At 35.4% G+C, this 22,997-nt stretch overlaps 1 protein-coding gene across 6 annotated transcripts in view; it reads right to left on the bottom strand.

Moving 5' to 3' along the window:
• LRRC7 (leucine rich repeat containing 7) overlaps positions 1 to 22,997 on the bottom strand; it is a 510,593-nt gene that overhangs the window by 215,690 nt on the left and 271,906 nt on the right. For 2 of the 6 annotated variants that reach the window (XM_075999319.1, XM_075999317.1), the window contains one exon: positions 1 to 22,997. This exon is cut by the window's left edge and continues 16,258 nt beyond it. The exons of the other annotated variants lie outside the window; for them this stretch is intronic. In XM_075999319.1, the coding sequence (XP_075855434.1) occupies positions 22,991 to 22,997 (7 nt within the window). In that variant the 3' untranslated portion in view covers positions 1 to 22,990. 6 annotated transcript variants of the gene reach the window in all.

The raw sequence follows: 22,997 nt of genomic DNA, 5'->3' as shown, positions 1-22,997 counted from the left end.
TGCTCACTGAATTTTCATTTACTGAACAGGTTACCTATGAAATCAAATCAAAATGAAGAAACAGGCTGATTAATGATAACAAATATATAGTTTGATAGAGAAATAAGACCTAGTATTTGATAGATCAATAGGGTGGCTATAGTTTACAATAATGTATTATATATGTCACAGTAGATAGAAAAGAATAATTCATATGTTTCTAGCATAAAAAGACAAATATTTAAGGTGATGGATATCCTAATTGCATTGATTTTATCTTTACAAATGACATAAATGTATTAAATTATCACATGTACTCCCCAAAATATGTATATCTACTATGTATCAATGAAACTTTTTTTAAAAAGGTGAAGAAATGAAATATTACCGGAGTCCTAATGCATCCCCCCTCAGCACACTTTAGTAACTACCCTACTTCCAAAGGATAACCACTATTGTAATCTCTGATAGCGTAGATTGGTTTGGCCTCATGTTGTACTCTATATAAATGAAAACATATACATTTATTGTGGCTTCTTTCCTTTAACATTTCTACAAAAACTTGTACATGAATATTCACAGCAGCATATGTGTAACAACCCAAAACTGAAAGGAAGCAACCCAAACATTCATCAAGATGTGAAAGGACAAACAACCATGATATATTTATACAATGGAGTACTATTCAGCAATAAAAACTGATAAACATTACAGCATGGATGAATCTCAAAATAATTATGCCCAGTGAAAGAATACAGACAGCAAAAGAGAATATACTTTACACAAACCTTTAGAAAATTCAAACTCATCTATAGTGACAGAAAACAGAACAGTATTTTTCTGGGTGGGGTGAGCAATGCCATGGGGGTACTGCTGGGGTCATGGGTTTGTTTATTATCCTGATTGTGGTAATGCTTTCACTGTTGTGTGTATATTTCAAAATGTATCAAGTTCTATATTTTTCCCCTGTTTATTTATGGTCAATTAGTATATAAACATTATAATAAACTAACAGATACAATTTGGTGAGTATGTATATATGTATACATTCATGTTATGATCATTGCAATCCAAGTAATAAACATATTCATATTCATATTCAACCTCCAAAAGTTTCCTTGTATCCCTTTGTTTTTTTTTGGTTTGCTGTTTTTTTATTTTATTGATTTATTTTTGTAGTGAGAACACTTAATATAAGATCTACCCTTTTAACAAAATTTAAAATACACAATACCTTGTTGTTAACTATAGGCACTACGTTGTACTGCAGATTTCTGGAACTTACTCATCTTGTATAACCATAACTTCATACCCATTGAACAGGAACTCCCCATACGCCCTTCCCTTCATTTTCTTTTTCTTTTTCGTTTCTTTTCTTTTTTTTGAGACAGAGTTCTCGCTTTGTTGCCCAGGCTAGAGTTAGTGCTGCGGTGTCAGCCTAGCTCACAGCAACCTCAAACTCCTGGGCTCAAATAATCCTCCTGCCTCAGCCTCCCGAGTAGCTGGGACTACAGGCATGCGCCACTATGCCCGGCTAATTTTTTCTATATAGATTAGTTGGCCAATTAATTTCTTTCTGTTTTTATAGTAGAGATGGGGTCCCACTCTTGCTCAGGCTGATTCGAACTCCTGACCTTGAGCAATCCACCCGTCTTGGCCTCCCAGAGTGCTAGGATTACAGGCATGAGCCACAGCGCCGGGCCTGTCCATTTTCTAGTAACCGTCATTCTATTGTCTACTTATATACCTTTGACTATTTTAGGTGCCTCTTACAAGAGGAATCATGCAGTATGTGTCCTGTGACTGACATTTCAGTTAGCATAATGTCTTCCATGTCCATCCATGTTGTTGAAATGATAGCATTTTCTTCTTTTTTAAGGCTGACATAAGTAAATACACAATTCCATTGTATGCAAATGTCACATTTTCTTTATCAAGTCATCTGTCAATGGACATTTAGTTTGTTTCTGTATCTTGGCAATTGTGAATTTATATACTTTATGTATATGCAGTCTAGTAGATGTCAATTATAGTTCAATAAATCTGTTTTCAAAAAAAAAGTAGGCTTGGGTATTTTACTAACAAATCTGAGCAAAATCTTTCTGAATTCAATATATATTCAAACTTCTAAAAAAATATCATCACATGTCCTCAAAACTGAAATTCAGTTTGGGTGGGCTTTATTCAGCTGTGCCATGGTCATTAAGAATAAAGCTTCAGAGTTAGGCTACCAGAGCTCAAATCCTTCCTTACCAACTTGGCAATCTACAGCAAGTTACTTCTTTATCTTTTAGTTTCCTTATTTGCAAAAGGGGGATAATAATAGTATCTACTTTCAAAGAGTTACTGTGACGACTATATGAGTTAATATATGTAAAGAATTTAGAACTCAATAAATATTAGCAACTGCATTACTTATTAGAGTTAATATCCTGGTGCTCAGATTAGGTAAAATCAAATAGGTAGGCAGTAGATCCAAAATCAATTTAATGAAGCTTATTTCTCTTTATTGACCTAACCATCATACTGACATACAAAACCATTCTTGAATAGGCTCTGTTCTATTTCTCAAACTTCATCTCTTGACATTCGCTAGCCAATATATCCCACACAAATGAATCTCCTGGTATTTCACACAATTCCATCAGCTTCTCCTTCATCTCTCTGCTTTTGCACGTGACTTTCCTTGGCTCAGAATATCTTTCCCACAAAACTAAGAGCTCACTGAAAGGAATAAAAAGAAAAGTTTTTTTCAAGTAAAATTTCAAATTTATTTTAAAAAATAAACTTCAAAATCTCTTAGAACAGGAAATGCCTTGATATTAGAATCTACATAGTTTCTCTATCTGCATATATTAAGGAGTACTGAAAGTACACTGTTCAGTAATTACTGTATAGAAATACTTTGAACTGCTTAACTGTGCTTATAGTAATTACTGTATAAAATAATTTATATTTCAATGTTTTATCAATTCATATGAAATCCTTTGGCAAAGCATCTACTTAAAATAAAAATTACAATTTCAAACATTTTTCCTCAAGGAAAAATATAGAATATACATCAGTAAATGGGATAGGCTGAAACAAAAATTAGTGCGTTGCCTATGACCCTAAGAACATTATTTATATTTTAGCATATAATATTAAAATTCTTTTCTTTTCTTTCTTTCTTTCTTTTTTTTTTTTTTTTTTTTTGAGACAGGGTCTCTCTCCTTTGGCTGTGCTAGAATGCAAGAGCATCATTATTGCTCATTGCAACCTCAAACTACTGGGCTCAAGTGATCCTCTTGCCTCAGTGTCCCGAGTAGCTGGGACTATAGATGTGTAGTACCATGCCCAGCTAATTTTTCTACCTTTTGTAGAGATGGGAGTCTCAATATATTTCTCAGGCTGGTCTTGAACTTTCAGCCTCAAGTGATCCTCTCACCTCAGCCTCCCAAAGTGCTAGGATTACAGGTGTGAGCCACTGTGCCTAGCCTAAAAAGTTCTTATTAGCTGAATGGGAAGTAATTTTTATGTTTTTCTTACATGGTTAATGTGTAGATCAAAAAATATGCTGTTGAAAGCATTCTTTGATTGGCTTTGAAACGTTTAATGCATGTTAGCTGTATAAGGTTTTGTTACTTTTTCAATCTCAAATTTTAGGAAATGCAAAAGAAGAAACTACCTTAATTTTAAAAGGTTAGCAAAATAAAATTGCTATTTAAAGACACTGAATCATAAATTAGAGGAAGTATTACATTATTATGAAGAAACTGACATTTTTTAAACTTCTAAAACTAATTGATCATATCCTCAATCTGTCATTATGAAGACTGAATAGTTAATCTGTGATTCCAGAATGCAAAATGTACCTGGATGTATTTTGAAAAATGAAAAACACCTCAAGAGAATAAGCAATTCTTGTCACGTGTGATGAATATCTATAATCTACAAGAAACATTAACATAATTTGATTTCTAATCAAGTGCCTTGGAGGTAAATCAAATAAGCAACACCAGTATAAATTGAAGCTTCTTAAACAGAATTTAAGCAAAACTATAATCTGCAGGAAAAGCAATTAAGTTGAAACATTAGGGATTAATGAGGATAAGTGAGTTTGAATCCAATTTCTGCCACTTTCTATCAGAGTGATCTTGTTTGTGTAAATTGTTTAATTTCTCTGAAATTCAGTTTTCTCATTTGTAATAAAGTGAAATAATTTGTAATAAAGTGAAAACACATACCTTACACAATTGTTAGAAGGTGTAATGAAATAATGCACGTGGGTAAAGAGCTGCACATATTCACTAAATAAATATTAGTTCCTCTTCATTATTAAGGAATAGGAGACCACTTATAGGCAAAATCATTTTGTCTAGATTATTGTTTTATTGGAGGGGATGACAAAGTTTTGTTGTAATGCATATGACTTCATTTATCTTCAGGCCAATCACAGTACCAAAGGAATTTTTAAAAATGTGTATTTTACTGTGTTTAAATACATCATTTGCTTTATTTGTGGGAAGTTGTTCCAATATTTATTCTTTCTCACTTGAGTTTTTAAGTCCTGCCTTGAATACCAATTGTGTCCTTGTTTCTTACATAGTCAATCTTTAAGAGCTACCAATCAGTGAGGTCTAAACTCCTCAATCTACATTTCCACTTCTAATTCCACTACTCATTCTAACTTATCCCATTTATCAGAAAACCAGGCCACTCCTGATTCCATAAATGTCTTGGACTTTTCCTACAACCACCATTTCCTCTGCCTGCTGTGCCACTACTTTCTTCCCAATAATTGAAATATAACGTATAACTGCCTCAACTTTTTAACTTTATTTTCAAATTTATATATTTTTCAGCTTTATAGAGATATAATTGACAAATAAAATTAGTACATGATCAAAGTATGTAACATGATATTTCAACATACATATAACTATGAAATGATTACCACAATCAAGCTAATTAACATAACCCATCACCTCACTAGTTACTTTATATTCGTGGTGACAATACAGGCATACCTTGTTTTATTGTGCTTCACTTTATTGCATTTTGCAGATGCTGTGTTTCTTTCAAATTGAAGATTTGTGGCAACCCTGTGGTGAGCAAGTCTATCATTGCCATTTTTCCAATGGCATGTGCTTACTTTGTGTGTCTGTGTCACATTTTGATAATTCTCAACATAGTTAAAAATTTTTCAATATTACTATACCTGTTATGGTGATTTATGATCAGCGATCTTTGATGTTATATTATAATTGTTTGGGGGCATTACAAACTGCACCCATATAGGATGGCAAACTTTATAATAATTGTTGTGTGTGTTCTGATTGCTCCATTAGTGGCTGTTCCCCCATCTCTCTCCCTCTCCTTGGGCTTTGCCATTCCCTGAGACACAGCAATACTGAAATTAGGCCAATTAATAACCCTACAATGGCCTCTCGAATTGTTCAAATGAAACAAAGAGTCAGTCACAGTTCTCTTCCTTTAAAGCAAAAGCTAGAAATGATTAAGCTTAGTGAGGAAGGCATGTTGAAAGCCAAGATAGGCCAGAAGCTTGGGCTCTTGTGCCAAACCATTGACAAATTGTAAATGCAAAGGAAAACTTCTTGAAGGAAATTAAAAGTGCTACTCCAGTGAACACATGAATGATAAGAAAGTGAAATGGACTCACTGTTGATATGGAGAAGGTTTTAGTGGTCTGCGTAGAAGATCAAACTAACCACTAACCAGTTAAGGCTTTCCCTTAAGCCAAAGCCTAACTCTTTTCAATTCTATGAAGGCTGAGAGATGTAAGAACACTGTAGAAGAAAAGTTGGAAGCTAGTAGAGGTTGGTTCAGGAGGTACAAGATAAAAACCCATCTCCATAAACATAAAAATGAAAGGTGAGGTGGCAAGTGCAGATAGACAAGCCGCAGTAAATTATCCAAAAGATCTAGTTAAGATAATTGATGAAAGTGGCTGCACTAAACAACAAATTTCAATGTACACAAAACGTCCTTCTATTTGAAGAAGATTCCATCTAGGACTTTCATAGCAGGAGAGAGGTCAATGCCTGGTTTCAAAGCTTCAAAGGAAAGGCTAACTCTCTTATTAGGGGCTAATGCAGCAGGTGACGGAAAATGGAAGCCAATGTGCATTTACCATATGAAAATCCTAGGGCCCTTAAGAATTATGCTTAATCTATTCTGCCTGTGCTTTAGAAATGGAACAACAAACGTTGGACGACAGAACATCTGTTTACAGCATAGTTTACTGAATATATTGAGTCCACTGTTGAGACCTACTGCTCAGAAAAAGACTCCTTTCAAAATATTACTGCTCACTGACAATGCACCTAGTCACTAAACATCTCTAATGGAAATGAACAAGGAGATGAATGTTTTTATACCTGCTAACACAACATCAAGGAATAATTTGCACTTTCAAGTCTTATTACTTAAGAAATACATTTCCTGAGTCTATAGCTGCCATAGACAGTGATTCCTCTGATGGATCTGGGCAAAGTAAACTGCAAACCTCTGGAAAGGATTCACCATACTAGATGCCATAAACAACAGTTGTGAATTATGGGAGGAGGTCATAATATCAGCATTAATGGGAGTTTGGAAGAACTCAATTCCAACCTTCATGGATGACTTTGAGGAGCTCAAGACTTCAGTGGAGGAAGTCATTGCAGATGTGGAAAGAGCAAGAGAACTAGAATTAGAAGTAAAGCTTGGAGATGTGACTGAATTGCAGCAATCTCATGATAAAACTGCAGCAGATGAGGAGTTTGATGCTTATGGATGAGCAAAGAAATGTTTGTTTGTTTTTGTTTATAAAGGCTTATTAAAATTAGCTTTAAGATCAATAATAAAATAATACAAGGATAAAATTTGGCTTTCTCATTTAAATGAGATTTTCATCAAATATTAATGGATAGATAAAAAAAGACTTTGGTTCACTTTCTTTTATTTCAAAGTATTACAGGAGAACAAATATTTTTGGTTACATGGATCGCTTTTATAATCCTTGAATTATGGTTGTAAGAGTGATTGTCACCCAAATAGTGTTCACTGTACCCATTGGGTATGTTTTCACCTATCTCCTCCTCCTCCCTCCCCCCTGCTTGATTTCCATTGAGTCTTACATCTTTCTATGGACATGTGTGCTCATTAGTTAGTTCCTATTTAATAGTGAGTACATGTGGTGTTTGTTTTTCCATTCTTTAGATACTTCACTTAGGATAATGGTCTCCAGTTTCATCCAAATTGTTGCAAAAGGCATTAAGACATCCTTCCTCAAGGCTAAGTAGTATTCTGTGGTATACGTATACCATGTTGTATTAATCCACTCATGAATTGATGGGCACTTAGGTTGATTCCATATCTTTGCAATTGTGAATTGTACTGCAATAAACATTTGAGTGCAGGTATCTTTTTGAAAAAATGACTCACTTTCCTTTGGGTAAATACTTAGTGGAAAGATTGCTGAATCAAATGGTAGGTCTACTTTTAGTTCCTTGCAGTATTGCCATATCATTTTCCATAGAGGTTGTACTAATATACAGACCCACCAATAGTGTAGAGGTGTTCTTTTCTCCGCGTCCATGCCAGCATCTGTTGTTTTTGCACTTTTTAATAAAAACCATTCTAACAGGGGTATGGTGATATCTCATTGTGGTTTTAATTTGCATTTCCCTGATGATTAGTGATGTTAAGCATTTTTTCTTATGTTTATTGGCCATTTGTCTATCTTCTTTGAAAAGCTCCTGTTCATGTCTTTTGCTCACTTTTTATTGGGGTTGTTTGATTTTTTCTTACTGATTTGCTTGGTTCTTAATAGATTCTGTTTATTAGCCCTTTATTGGATGTATGGCTTAAGAATATTTTCTCCTTTTCTGTAGGTTGTCTCTTTGCTCTATTGATTATTTCCTTGGCAGTGCAGATGTCTTTTAATTTAATCAAGTCCGATGTATTTATTTTTGTTGTTATGGTTGCCATTGGGGTCTTCATATATTCTTTCCCTAGGCTGATATCTAGAAAAGTTTCTCCAACTTTTTTTTTTTTGGTATTCTTATGGTTTCATGTCTTACATTTAAGTCTTTTATCCATCTTGAATTAATTTTTGTGAGGGGTGAGAAATATGGATTCTGTTTCATTCTTTTTCATGTGGCTATCCAATATTCCCAGCACCATTTATTGAATAGGGATTCTTTTCCCCAAAGTATATTGTTGTATCCTTTGTTAAAAATTAGTTGGCTGTACGTGAACAGTTTTATATTTGACTTTTCTATTCTGGCACATTGGTCTGGCTCTATTTTAGTGCCAATACCATGCTGTTCTGGTTACTATAGCCTTGTAGTATAGTTTGAAGTCTGGTAATGTGATGTCTCCAGGTTTGTTCCTTTTGCTTAAGATTGCTTTGGCTACTTGGGCTCTTTTCTGGTTCCAACCGAAGTGCAGAATTAATTTTTCTAGGTCTGTGAAATATGACATTGATATTTTGATGTAAATCACTTTGGGAAGCATGGACATTTTAACAATGTTGATTCTACCAATCCATTAGCATCGTATGTTTTCCTATTTGTTTGTACCATCTTCAATTTCTTTCCTCAATGTTTTCTAGCTCTCTTTGCAGAGGTCTTTCACACCTTTGTTAAATATATTTCTAGGTATTTAATTTCTTTGTAGCTATTGTCAATGGTATTGAGTCTTTGATTTGACTCTCGGCTTGAATGTTATTGGTGTATAGAAATGCTACTGATTTGTGTACATTGATTTTGCAGCCTCAGAGCTTGCTGAATTTGTTTATCAATTCCAGGAGTCTCCTGGTGGAATCCTTGAGGTTTTCCAGATATAAGATTATATTGTCAGCAAAAAAGTAATAGTTTGACTTTCTCTTTCTCAATTTGGATGTGCTTAATTTCTTTGTCTTGCCTGATTGCTCTGGCCAGGACTTCCAGCACTATGATGAATACAAGTGGTGATAATGCACATCCTTGTCTTGTTCCAGTTCTTAGTGGGAGTGTTTTCAGCTTTTCCTCATTGTGATGTTGACTGTGGGTTTGTCATATATGGCTTTTATAATTTTGAGATATGTTCTTTCTATGCCTAGTTTGTTGAGGTGTTTTTTTTTTTTTAATCATGAAAGGGTATTGAAGTTTGTTAAATGCTTTTTCTGCATCTACTGAGATAATCATATGATCTTTGTTTTTGCTTCTGTTTATGTGGTGAATCACATTTGTCAACTAACATATGTTGAACCATCCTTGTATCCCTGGGAGGAAGCTCACGTGGCCATGGCGGATTTCTTTTTCTTCTTCTTCTTCCTCTTCTTCTTCTTTTTTTTTTTAATGTGCTGTTGAGTTCACTTTGCTAGTATTTTATTGAGAATTTTTTCATCTATATTCATAGGGGATATTGGCCCACAGTTTTCTTTTTTTGTTGTGTCCTTTCCTGGCTTTGGTAGCAAAGTGATACTGGGTTTGTAGAATGATTTGGGGAGGATTCCCTCCCTCTCAATGTTATGGAATAATTTTCACAGTATGGGTACCAACTCTTCTTTGTAGGTCTGATAAAATTTGGCTATGAATCCATCAGGTCTTTGGGGTTCTTTTGTTGGAAGATTTTTTATTGCTGCTTCAATTTCATTGTTTGTTATTGGTCTGCTCAGGAGTTCTATTTCTTCCTGATTGAGTCTTGGGAGATTGTGTGATTATGGGAATTTTTTCATTTCCTCTATGTTTTTGAGTTTATATGCATAGACATTTTCATAGTATTCAGAAATGATATTTTGTATTTTTGTGGTATCAGTAATAAGATCTCCTATTTCATTTCTGATTGTGTTATTAGGGTCCTTTCTCTTCTATTCATGATAGTTAATTTAGCAAGAGGTGTATTGATTTTGTTTATCTTTTCAAAGATACAACTTTTTGTTTTATTGATGTTCTTCCTCATTTTCTTGTCTTCAAATTCATTTAATTTGCTCTGACCTTAGTTATTCCATTGTTTTTCCAGTTATTTTTTTTCTTCTGCTGGCTTTGTGTTTAGTTTGCTCTTTCTTTTCTAGTTCCTTGAGATGTGTCACCAAATTGTTAATTTGCAATCTTTCTGTTTTTGTTGTAGGCATTTAAGGCTATGAATTTTCTTCTTAGGACTGCTTTTGCTGAATCCCAACATTGGGATAGCTTGTGTCCCCTTTGTCATTCATTTCAAGGAATCTTTTGATTTCCATCTTAATTTTAGTATTGATTCAATATTTGTTCAGTAACAGGTTGTTTAATTTCCAATTACTTTGTGTAAAATTGAGTGTTTCTCTTGGAGTTGATTTGTAGTTTTTTTCCACTGTGATTTAAGAAGATATATGGTATGATTTCAATTTTTTTAAATCTGTTGAGCTGTGATTTGTGGCCTACAATATGATCAATCTTGGAGAATGTTCCATACGCTGATGAGGAGAATGTATATTCAGTAGTTTTGGGGTAAAATAGTCTGTAAATGTCTGTTAGACCCATTTGTTCTGGAATCCCATTTAAGTCCAGTGTTCTTTATGTATATTATGCATGGATTATTTGTCCAGTTCTGTTAGTGGGGTGTTGAAATCTCTGGAAATTATGACACTGCTGTTTATCTCTTTGCTTAGATCTAGTAAGGTTTGCTTTATGAATCTGGGTGCTCCTGTGTTCGGTGCATAAATTTTTTTTTGTTTTTGTTTTTTGAGACAGAGTTTCACTTTGTTGCCCAAGCTAGAGTGAGTGCCGTGGCATCAGCCTAGCTCACAGCAACCTCAATCTCTGGGCTCAAGCAATCCTTCTGCCTCAGCCTCCCAAGTAGCTGGGACTACAGGCATGCACCACCATGCCTGGCTAATTTTTTGTAAATATATTTTTAGTTGGTCAACTAATTTCTTTCTATTTTTAGTAGAGATGGGGTCTCGCTCAGGCTGGTTTCAAACTCCTGACCTCAAGCAATCCAACCGCCTCGGCCTCCCAGAGTGCTAGGATTACAGGTGTGAACCACCACTCCCGGCCTAAATATTTATGATTGTTATGTGTTCTTGTTGAATTTCTCCCTTTACCATTACATAATAACCATCTTTGTATTTCTTTACTATTGTTAATTTAAAGTCAATTTTATCTGATATGAGAATGGCTACATCTACTTTCTTTTGGTTTCTATTTGCATGGAATATTTTTTCCATCCCTTAATCTTGAGTCTATAAGAGTCTTTGTGGGTTAGATATGTTTCCTGGAGACATGTTTTCTGGCTTGTATTTTTTTATCCATTCAGTCAGACTATGTCTTTGTCTTTGCATAGAATATTTTTTCCATCCCTTAATCTTGAGTCTGTAAGAGTCCTTGTGGGTTAGATATGTTTTCTGGCTTGTATTTTTTTTATCCATTCAGCCAGACTATGTTTTTCAGTAGGGAATTCAAACCATTCACATTGATTGGTAGAATTGATATGTGGGATGGTGTTGTATTCATCTTGTTGGGTAGTACCTGTTTGCTTTGTTTTACCTCTTTTTCTATTGTTTTATATGAGCTCTGAGCTTTAGATTTTGGTTGGTTTTGCACTGGTGGGTGACCATTGTGCTGATCCATATATAATGCAGTTCTGAGTATTTCCTACAGTGTGGCTCTGGTCTTGACAAATTCCATCAGTATTTGCTTATCTGGAAAAGTCTTTATTTTTCCTTCATTTATGAAACTTAGTTTTGCAGAATACAAAATTCTAGGCTGGCAGTTGTTCTGGTAAAGAAGACTGAAGATGAAGCCCCAATGCCTTCTACCTTACAAGGTCTCAATTTAGAAGTCTGCAGTTAGCTTTAAGGGTTTTCTTCTGTAAGTTATTTGATGTTTTCATCTCATGGCTTGCAGGAGTTCTTCCTTTGTGTTGACTTTGGCCAGTCTGATAACTATGTGGTTTTGGTGATTGCCTCTTTGTGAAGAGTCTCCCAGGTGTTCGTTGAGCTTCTTGAATCTGGATGTCTGAATCTCTAGCAAGAGCAAGAAAATTGTCTTCAATTATTCCCTTGAATAGGTTTTCCAGCCCTTGTGCACTTTCTTCTTCACCCTCAGGGATGCCTATCATTCTTATATTGGGACATTTTTCATTATCCCATATTTTTCACAGATTTTGTTCATCCCTCTTAATTCTCTGCTCCTTATTTTTGACTGAGTTAATTTGAAAAAGTTGTCTTCATTCTATGAAATTATTTCTTCTTCCTGGTCTAGTTTATTCTTAAAGCTTTCTACTGTGTTTTGTATTTTCTTAAATTAATTTTTCATTTCTAGAAGTTCTATTTCATTATCTTTAACATGTCTATCTCTTTAGTGAATTTTTCATTCATTTCCTGAATTGTTTTTCTGGTTTCTGTGAGTTGGTTTTCCACTTTCTCTTGTATTTCATTGAGCTCATTGAGCTTCTTTACAATCCATAGTTGGAATTCTTTTTCTTTTTCTGTTCTTTTCTTTTTCTTTTTCTTTTTTTTTTTTGAGACAGAGTCTCACTCTGTTGCCTGGGTTAGAATGCCATGGCATCAGCCTAGCTCACAGAAACCTCAAACTCCTGGGCTCAAGTGATCCTTCTGCCTCAGCCTCTTGAGTAGCTGGGACTACAGGAATGCACCACCATGCCTGGCTCATAGTTGGAATTCTTTATCTGTTATGTCAATATTTTCATCTGGTTGTTATTCATTGCTAGAGAGTTGCTGTTCCCTTTTAGGTGTGTCCTTTTGCTTGGATTTTTTCATGCGTCTGGAGTTCTTTCTCTGATTCTTTCTCTTGTGGAGCTATTGCTTCTTATTTTGGATTTTCTTTTGTTTAGATGGGCCCTCCCCCAACACACACTCATAGAGGTGTGTTTGTAGCATATGTTGGGTAAGAACTTTTGGCTTTGTTTTTGAGTGATTTTATGGAAGTCTAGATTCTGGATAGATGCCTTGATTATAGATATCCTTAGTGTAGTGGTTTTCTCAGTTGCTAGTTGTTTGTAGGCTGTAGCAGTTGTGAGCTATGTGTGTGGGCAAATTCCCTGCCTCAGTTAGATGAGACAGGTTGGAGGTCTTTGAAATGCTTTCACTTTTCTCCAGTTCTTTGATCTTCTTAGCAGTGTGAAATTTACTGTCAAGCCCAGTTTAATTTCTGAGACAGTATGTGGCACTTGTGGGTTAGAATCTATCTCATCCTGTACAATTGAGTCAGTAACTGCTATACAGGGCTGTGCAAATTGACCTCCCTGTAAGTAGGTAGTGTTTGATAGAAGGAACAAGCTCCAGTGTTGTTTTGGGGACCTGTGACTGGCTCTAGTCCCTCAGATGGAGCATTCAAATGGCCCAGGTTGTGGGTGAGGCTCTGAAACTTCCAGGGGAGATCTGACAGCAGAGGCAGGTGGGGGAGTGAGGCTGGGTGGGGATGGGTTATGGGAACTTGCCTTTAGGCTTCATAACAGCTAGTAAGGTAGCTGCTTCAGCAGCCTTCAAAGGCCTGTTCCTAGCTTCTGGGGAAAGCCACCAGGGAGGGGCTCAAGTGGACCCACCCAACCCTAGAAAATCTGCTTGTGGAGATGGGACTGTCTGAGATTCACAATCTGGCTGTCCAAATCTCAAACCTCCCCCTGGCCTGCATGTCTTACCTATTGGCATACATTTGCATGAAACACAGCAGATTGTGAGCTCCAAATCAGGCACACCCAGTCCACTGCAGGCCCCCAAGGGGAAAAGTGTGCGAACCACTCTTCATGGAAACCTCAGCCTATAGCACACACCCTGTAGGGATAGGTGGCAGCTCGCCAAATTCTTGGCTGAAACTACATCCCAGTTGCAGTGGTTGGGAGAGGAGCAGGGGAAGAGGTGTCTGAATGAAAGAAAGCTGACTTTCCAGCCTCTTGTGACACTCTCCTTGGAGGAGAGATCCACACTGAATGATCAAGCTCCAGGACCATGCAAGCTCTCCCTACTATTACATGTTTACTGTCATGCTTGGGCTCATCAGAGTGGAAAAGCCTCCAAGAAAATTGGTAGCCCACTGGTCACCAAACGCTTGTGGAAGGGAGAAAGGGATCCCCCTTTCCGTTGGCCCCAAGTCTCTCTGGGTTTGATCCTCATTGGTGTCTTTTATTCCTTTGTCTTCTTCCTTCTCTGCTTTGCAATTTTCCTTTGTTAGGTCCCCAGCAAGCTCTGGCACCTCTCCCTGTGATCTACACCTGAGCATCTTCTTCCCTCTCCTTTATCTGAAATCCTGTGTTCCCTCTGGGACAGTCCGGCAATCCATGTCTCTAGTTGCCCAACTTGGTTCACCTTTTAAAGTAAACATTTCACAACTTCCGTGGTGTCCAGGGATCCTCCCTACTAATGGGTGATAGGGTGACAAGAGGCTGTGGCAGTTACCTGGGCCTCCCACAGTGAAAAAGAAGGAGCAGTGAAGATAGACTGAAGTTTGGCAGTAATGCTTCCCTAATATGGAACTTACTCCTGGTGAAGATGCTGTGAATATTGTTGAAATGACAACAAAGGATTTCAAATATTACATAAACTTAGTTGATAAAGCAGCAGCAGGGTTTAAGAGGATTGACTCCAATTATGAAAGAAGTTCTACTGTGGGTAAAAAGCTATCAAACAGCATCACATGCTATAGAGAGATCTTTCATGAAAAGAAGAATCAATCAATGCAGCAAACTTCATTGCTGTCTTATTTTAAGAAGTTGCCACAGCCACCCAACCTTCATTAGCCAAGAACGGATCAGTCAGCAGCCATCAACATCGAGGCAAGACCCTCCATCAGCAAAAAGCCTATGACTTGCTGAAGCATCATATGATCATTAGCATTGTTTAAGCAATAAAGTATTTCTTAATTAAGAAATGTACATTATTTTTAAAGACATAATGCAGTTGCACACTTAATAGACTACTATATTGTAAAAATCACTTTTATGTGCACTGGGAAATGAAGAAAATTCATATGACTAGCTTTGTTGTGATATTCACATTATTGTGGTGGTCTGGAACTGAACCCGCAATATCTCTGAGGTATAGCTGTACTTAAGATCTACTCTATGAGCACAATTCAAGTATACAATACTTTATTATTATTGATTATAGCCACCATGCTATAAATTCAGTTTCCAGAACTTATTCATCTTACAAGTTTATACATTTGACCCACATCTCTCCATTTCTCCCATCCCTGAGCTGTTGATAACCACTGCACTACACTCTACTTCTATGTATTTGGCTTTTTTACATTATACATATAAGTGATATCATGCATTATCTTTCTTTTTTTGTCTGGCTTATTTCACTTGACAAAATGTCCTATAGGTTTATTCATGTTTTTACAAATGGCAGGATCTCCTTTTATAAGGCTAAATAATATTCATACTGTTTATATATGGGTGTGTATATATACACATGTCTGTATGTATATATATACACTTGTTTTTGTGTATATATATATGTGTATATTGCAATTTCTTTATCCATTTATCAGTTGATGGACACTTAGGTTGTTTCCATATCTTGGCAATTATGAATAATGCTGTAATGAACATGGGTGTGCAAACATCTCTTCAAGGTCCTGATTTTATTTCCTTTGTGTATATATATCCGGAATAGGAAATGCTGGATCATATGGTAGTATTGTTTTTAATTTTTTGATGAACTTATATACTGTTTTTCATAATAGCTTTACCAATTTACATTCCCACAATTTATATTTTCTCTACACACTCAACAACACTTATCTCTTGTCTTTTTTATAGTAGCCATCTTAACTGATATGAGGTGATCTCTCTTGGCTTTGATTTGCATTTCCCTGATGATTAGTGATGTTGAGAACCTTTTTATATACCTGTTGCCCATTCATATATTTTCTTTGGGAAAATGGCTGTTTAGGTCCTTTGCCCATTTTTAAAATTAGGTTAATTTTTTTTTTTATTGTTCTTGTTTTTTGGCTACTGAGTTGTGTGAGTTCCTTATATATTTTGGATATGAATCACTTATTGGACATATGGTTTGCAAATATTTTCTCCCAATCTGTAGATTGCTTTTTAATTTTGCTGATTGTTTTCTTTACTGTGCTTTTCAGTTTGATGTCTCATTTGTTTATTTTAGCGTTTGCTTCCTGAGCTTTTGGTGTCATAATAATTCAAATGGAAGTGACACCTATACACATAGTAGTTGAATGATGGTAACAGTTTCAAACTCAACAATGTTCTAATAGTATGATTGAGACTAACAACACATAAATGTATTGGTTTCACTGGGAGTTTTGATGAAAATGATTTTTGGAACAGTTTCACAATTTTATGAATAGATACAAGGAATGACTTTAGACATAAAGTCATATGGAATAGTACTTAAACACTTAGCAGAACATTGTATTTCTTCTGATTCCCATATTTCCTCTACTCATTCAACAAATTTAAATTTGGGCAAAGCACTTTTCTAGCCACTGGAGAGAAAATGATGAATAAGACACAGTTCTACCTTCAAAGAGCTCAAGGAAGCAAAGCAGATCCTCAAACAATTAAGGGGGAATACAGTTCAAATAGTTAGACTTCAGGAAATTTTATTAAAATATCTTCACATGTTTTCTTCTACTTTCACATAACTATGCACTTCTGATTCTTCAACTTTAACTGACTCCCTTTCCCAGCCAACCTGTCCTCGCTCTCTGGGTCCATCAATCCCTATATCCTTCGTTTCTTGGGCAGGCTCACACCATGGCCTTATCATATGTCCTTGTTTTCCCAATGTTCATAGACCTTCCGGGAATGAAATACTTCTGTTCTGTTTGTCTAATAGCAATCTGGCAGAAACCTCAAAAACGCTGTTGTGAAAGAAGCCAGATACAAAAGACAACACGTTGTATAATTCCATTTATATGAAATGTGCAGAAAAGGCAATTTCATAGAGACAGAAAACAGATTGCTGGTTGCCTGGGGCTAGGGTAGGAAAGGAGATCAAAATGGGGAATGGCCGTGAATGAGCAACAGGGATTGGGGGCAGGGGGGAATGAAATGGCCCCAAGTGGATTGCGGTGATAACTGCACTACTCTAGAAGTTTACTAAAAAATATTGAATTGTATGCTTAAAATCAGTGAATTTTATGTTATATAATTCACTCCTCAAAAAACTGTTAAAAAAAAGAATTGTTGGCATGATTTTTGTTCTTTGCTTCCTTAATGGGAAGAATATATGTGAATTTTAACTTAATTAATTTTATCTGATCACTCACAAATCTAACTTGTCATTCCTCTGCTTAAATCTTTTTCATTAAACCTCATTATTCACATAATGAAGTCTAACCATGGCATATGACCCCTTTCAATATTTTCCCCTGTCTACCTCATGGTTACTCCTTCCTTGGGCTTACTGTTTTACATATTTTGTCCCTTCTGATATGTTTCCTGTGTGAGCAACACTATCCTTCTGCCACTTTTGAATTCCAATTTATTGTTTGAGACTGCTCAGGTTTCACCTCCTTTGTAAACTCCCACCTGCACTTCACAGATAGGACTGAGTATTTCTCTGTACTGTTCCTGGATGTATTTATTTCATCATATATCTAGAATCCTATGTACCATGCTGCACTCACTGTGTGTAATGCTTTACTTGCCTCTACTCCTTACTAGGCTGCAAGCTGCCCAACAGCAGGGGCTCTTTGTACCTGGTGTCCCCAGTGTTAACACTTGTGTTTGACCCATAGTCAGCCCTCAGCAAATGTTTATTGAATTGGATTGAATTAAAGGCCTGTATTTGCTCCAAAATTTACCCAAGCAAAGAGAGGATTAAGAGTTTAGATAGCAGACATTAAATCAATATGTAAAATTCAGCTGAAGTCAAAGCAAGTGTGTGTTGTGTCAGGTGGGGGGTGAAGTTGGAAGAATTACTGGCTTGATACAAGAGTTTTACCTCAATGAAAATCTGAGCAACAATGTAGTTTCCACATCCTCAAAACTGTTCTAACCTCTTTTGTTCTGAACCTGTTATTTTTACTCTACTGAATATCCAAATGCTGTATTTTTGCCTTACAGAGAGTATTTTCTTATTTATTTATCTATTTATTTTTTATTTATTTTAGCATATTATGGAGGTACAAGTGTTAAGGTTATGTATATTGCCCATGCCCTCCTCCCCCCTCGATTCAGAGCCTCAAGCGTGACCATCCCCCAAACGTTGCACATCTCACTCATTGTGTTTGTATATACCCATCTCCTCCCACCTGCCCGACACCCGACAAATGTTATTCCTATATGTCCACTGAGGTGTTGATCCGTTAATACCAATTTGCTGGTAAGTACATGTGGTGCTTTTTTTTCCATTCTTGAGATACTTCACTTAGTACAATGGGTTCCAGCTCTATCCAGGAAAATACAAGAGGTGCTATATCACCATTGTTTCTTAAAGCTGAATAGAACTCCATGGTATACATATACCACATTTTATTAATCCACTCATGAATTGATGGGCACTTGGGTTGTTTCCACAACTTTGCAATTGTGAATTGTGCTGCTATAAACATTCGAGTGCAAGTGTCTTTTTCATAAAGTGACTTTTGATCTTTTGGGTAGATGCCCAGTAGTGGTTTTAGGCCAATTGATAAATATAAACTATCAGTATTTATCCAATTTATATTGATTGCTAGTGGCAGAAACAAGTGATTTAAAATAAAACTGACTACACCTAAATGGCTTCTTCAAATGTTCCTTTTGACTAGAAATTGATAGAATATTCATATATTTTGGTGAAAAAAATTAGATCTGCCTGTTTTGTTCCAAAAAAGTTGATTTGATTCAAAAGAAAATACAAAATAGCAGAAATCTTAATTGGTAAAATCTGATATGACTGAAAAAATATGAATGGGAGGGTATGTGTATGAAATTTTCAATAAACTTCCAGAAACCTGTAACCTCTTAGAGATATAAGAAAATACATATTTTATTCTCTGAGGCACTCCTAAGAGTCATCAAAACTGGCTTCTCTTCACGAGATGTCAATAGATATTGAAAGGAAATTCACTATGCTGTTCACATTGTGCACCAGGTTCCTTAGAGGTAGTCTAGTTTTATGAAGGAGGAAAGGGCCCTGTTGTATTTGGTATTCTGGAGAATGGATAATCACATGTACTGCCTTCTTCTTAAGGGGTAGTTTTTTGTTTGTTTTTCTTTATTGAATATATTTAGCCAAATTCTGGTTTCATATGCATATCCCACTACTCATGAATGTATAATCAGTAGAAGATATTTCTAAAAGAGAGTTCAATAAAAATTATTTCAATAACAATAAATGCATACAAACACTTCATCTTCTTACCATTATATCTAGTTTTTTTTTAAAAAAATATATCTAGTGGCTACCTGAAAAAATATGTAACTTTACAACATAAATCCATTGGATATTTTGTTAAATTGGTATGGATGATTCCTCTTAGAATAAAAGATTAGTGTGACACAAATACTATGAATGAATTAAGATCATTTGTACTTATTGAAGACAGACAGGGTCATATAACATGGACAGTAGGCAAAAAATAAATCAAGTATTATATTCGATGGTATTTAGCTTAACTTTTTACTTGTATAATCACTTCTGTTGATGCAGCAATATCATTTGTTATTTATTTATTTTTATTTAAAGAGATTTAAGGGTTACAACTGGTTTTCTGTTATATGGATGAATTGCATAGCAGAACCATTGGATATTTTGTTAAATTGGTATGGATGATTCCTCTTAGAATAAAAGATTAGTGTGACACAAATACTATGAATGAATTAAGATCATTTGTACTTATTGAAGACAGACAGGGTCATATAACATGGACAGTAGGCAAAAAATAAATCAAGTATTATATTCGATGGTATTTAGCTTAACTTTTTACTTGTATAATCACTTCTGTTGATGCAGCAATATCATTTGTTATTTATTTATTTTTATTTAAAGAGATTTAAGGGTTACAACTGGTTTTCTGTTATATGGATGAATTGCATAGCAGAGAAGTCGAGGCTTTGAATATATCTGTCACCTGAACAGTGCACATTGTACCCAATAGGAAATTTTTCATACACTTGCCCCCTTCTGAGTCTCCAATGTCCATTAAGTCACTCTTCATGACCATGCACACCCATAGCTTAGCTCATTGATAAGTGAGAACATGCAGCATTTGTGTTTTTGTTCGTGGGTTACTTTACTTAGAATAATGGCCTCTGGTTCCATCCAAAAGACATTTTGCTGCAAAATACATTATTTTATTCTTTTTGATGGATGAGTACTATTCCATGGTGAATACACCACATTTCCTTTATACATTCATCAGTTGGTGGGCACTTAGGTTGGTTCCATATCTTTGCAATTGTGAATTGTGCTGCGACAAACATGGGTACAAGCATTTGTTTTATAAAATGACTTCTTTTCCTTTGGGTAGATTAGTAGTGGGATTGCTGAATTGAATGGTAGATCTTTTAATTTTTCAGGGAAGCTACATACTGTTTTCCATAGAGGTTGTACTAATTTACATTCCCACCAATGGTGTTTAAGTGTTTCCTTTTTGCCATATCTGTGCCATCATCTTTTGTTTTTTTGACTTTTTAATCATGGCCATTCTGGCAAGGGTAAGATGGTATCTCACTGTGGTTTTATTTTGCATTTCCTTGATAATTAGTGATGATGAGCAATTTTTCAGTTTTAAACAACTTCAGCTTTGACAACAATTATTCAAATTACTTCTTAATTTCTTTTCATTGAGAAAAGCTTCCTTTATCTTACACATACAAGTTTTTAATTGTTACACATTATCAACATTATCAAGAACAGAAAAGCAACATGGCTTACTGCAGTAAGGTCACACTAACAAAGTAATTATCCAACAGTCTGCATATTGCTGCAGACTTTTATTGTAGCTATATAAGATTTTTTTTTTTTTTTTTTTTTGAGACAGAGTCTCACTTTGTTGTCCAGGCTAGAGTGAGTGCCGTGGCGTCAGCCTAGCTCACAGCAACCTCAAACTCCTGGGCTCAAGCGATCCTCCTGCCTCAGCCTCCCGAGTAGCTGGGACTACAGGCATGCGCCACCATGCCCGGCTAATTTTTTATATATATCAGTTGGCCAATTAATTTCTTTCTATTTTATAGTAGAGACGGGGTCTCGCTCTTGCTCAGGCTGGTTTTGAACTCCTGACCTTGAGCAATCCGCCCGCCTCGGCCTCCCAAGAGCTAGGATTACAGGCGTGAGCCACAGCACCCGGCCGCTATATAAGATTTTTAAGCTTTAATAATGGAAGGTCTGGTTTTCTACTTGCAACATCACAGAGGCAAAACAACAAGTTTCTATAATCTTTAAAGCTATTTTCCTGCAGAATGTTTTGAATAATCTCTCAAATACATTTTAGAAAGCTAAATAGACTGGTGGTATTTGAAGAGCATTGAGAATTCATAAGAACACATTATAAAACTACACTAAGATAGTACAATGTATTCTAAAGCAGTATCAAAGATTTACTTTTTGTGTCTTTAGAAGAGCAGTATACTTTTCACTATACAGTTTCTGAGAGATATATGCAATATATGTGAAAATGATAGAAGTCAATTAACATATGGTGCACACAACTAAAAACAATGTACAAACACAATTAAGTAGATTTATAAATTTTTACATTTAGATTTTCATAAGAACTCATGGAAAATCAGCATTTACATAATTTTAACTAAAAATCAACACTGACTTTCAGTTGTATATGTGTTTTATACAAAGGGCTATGCATTCTAGAACAAAGGTTTATATTTTATATATTTCATATAATTAAAATACACAAAACAATAAAAATATTCAAAAAAGAACAGTTAGGCTCGATAGCGTAGGTTTTACAAAAAATGTCAGAGTTTGCTATTTCCGTGATAGTAAAATATAAGCAAAAAAAAAAAAAATAGGAAAAGCCATTAAGCTCAATGTATCCTGCTCATATCTGTTTTGTGAAAAGAACCTGTAAATTGAATTTAATTAAGCAATAGCTCCAATAAATATATTATATATTTTTTGTATTTTGCCTTGTTCCAAGAGGGAGTTAAGATGGGGTGAGGAATGAATATGCTGCACTGTATTAGGCATCAGCAAGACGATGACCTCTGTATGTTGAATTTCAAGCTCTTTACATTTTCATATGAAATATATCATACTTGTAAATTGTATTTATAAAATGTTAAAAGTAAATGCACCCATTATGCCAATTGTTATTTATTTAGTGAAAGCATCATTACAGAGACTCATTTTACATGCAAATTGAAGTGTTATAAGCCATTGAACTGTACAAATAAAGCCAATATGGTTAATTAACAAGTGTATTTTAGAGCTACAAAATGACTATTTCACATTAAATTACATAAAATGACAGGAAACATACAATCAATCAATCACCAGCATTTCATATTTTGACTTGGGCCATCTGGGAACTTTGCAAAATAAGTTCACAGTGGAACATCATCAGGGAATATGACAGAACAACTGGGCAACTGAATACAGTCTCTGAAGAATTTAACCAACTAGAGAAATTCTCCTATTTACTGCATTAAGATGACTTTTAAATGATGGCTTATTTTTATCTATTTAAAATACTTATACAAAAATTATATGCAACAGCAGCTTTACATACAAATAGTAAAATCAATTTGATAAAAATATGGATATTAATGTGTTTCTGAGACTGATAAAAATTTCATATTCATTGAAAGTAACAGCAACTGAAAACTCCTGGGAAAAAATCAGTTCTCTTTATATTAATCAGACATGTCACTGTTAAACTTTAACAAAGACCAAACATTTTATATACACTAGGCAGTGAGAAGGTAGCCCCCATCAGCAGGTAGCACACCAAAAATGTTTGGTTTCGTAATATAGTTTGGGAGAACTACCTCTACAAAGTCTATTCGTGCTGATGCTCCTGATGCTGCCATTTCTGGTGCCCGAAAAGCTGCTGCCTCCACATCCTCTGTTGTAGGTGTCACTGTATAGTCTCAGGCGATTGGGCAAGGGGCACACTCTGGATCTTCAGATG

The sequence above is a fragment of the Microcebus murinus genome, chromosome 2 (genome assembly GCF_040939455.1).
Source record: "Microcebus murinus isolate Inina chromosome 2, M.murinus_Inina_mat1.0, whole genome shotgun sequence".
In the NCBI taxonomy this organism is placed as follows: domain Eukaryota; kingdom Metazoa; phylum Chordata; class Mammalia; order Primates; family Cheirogaleidae; genus Microcebus; species Microcebus murinus.
The sequence above is the reverse complement of the archived record's forward strand: the minus strand, read 5'-3'. Positions and strand labels throughout refer to the sequence as shown.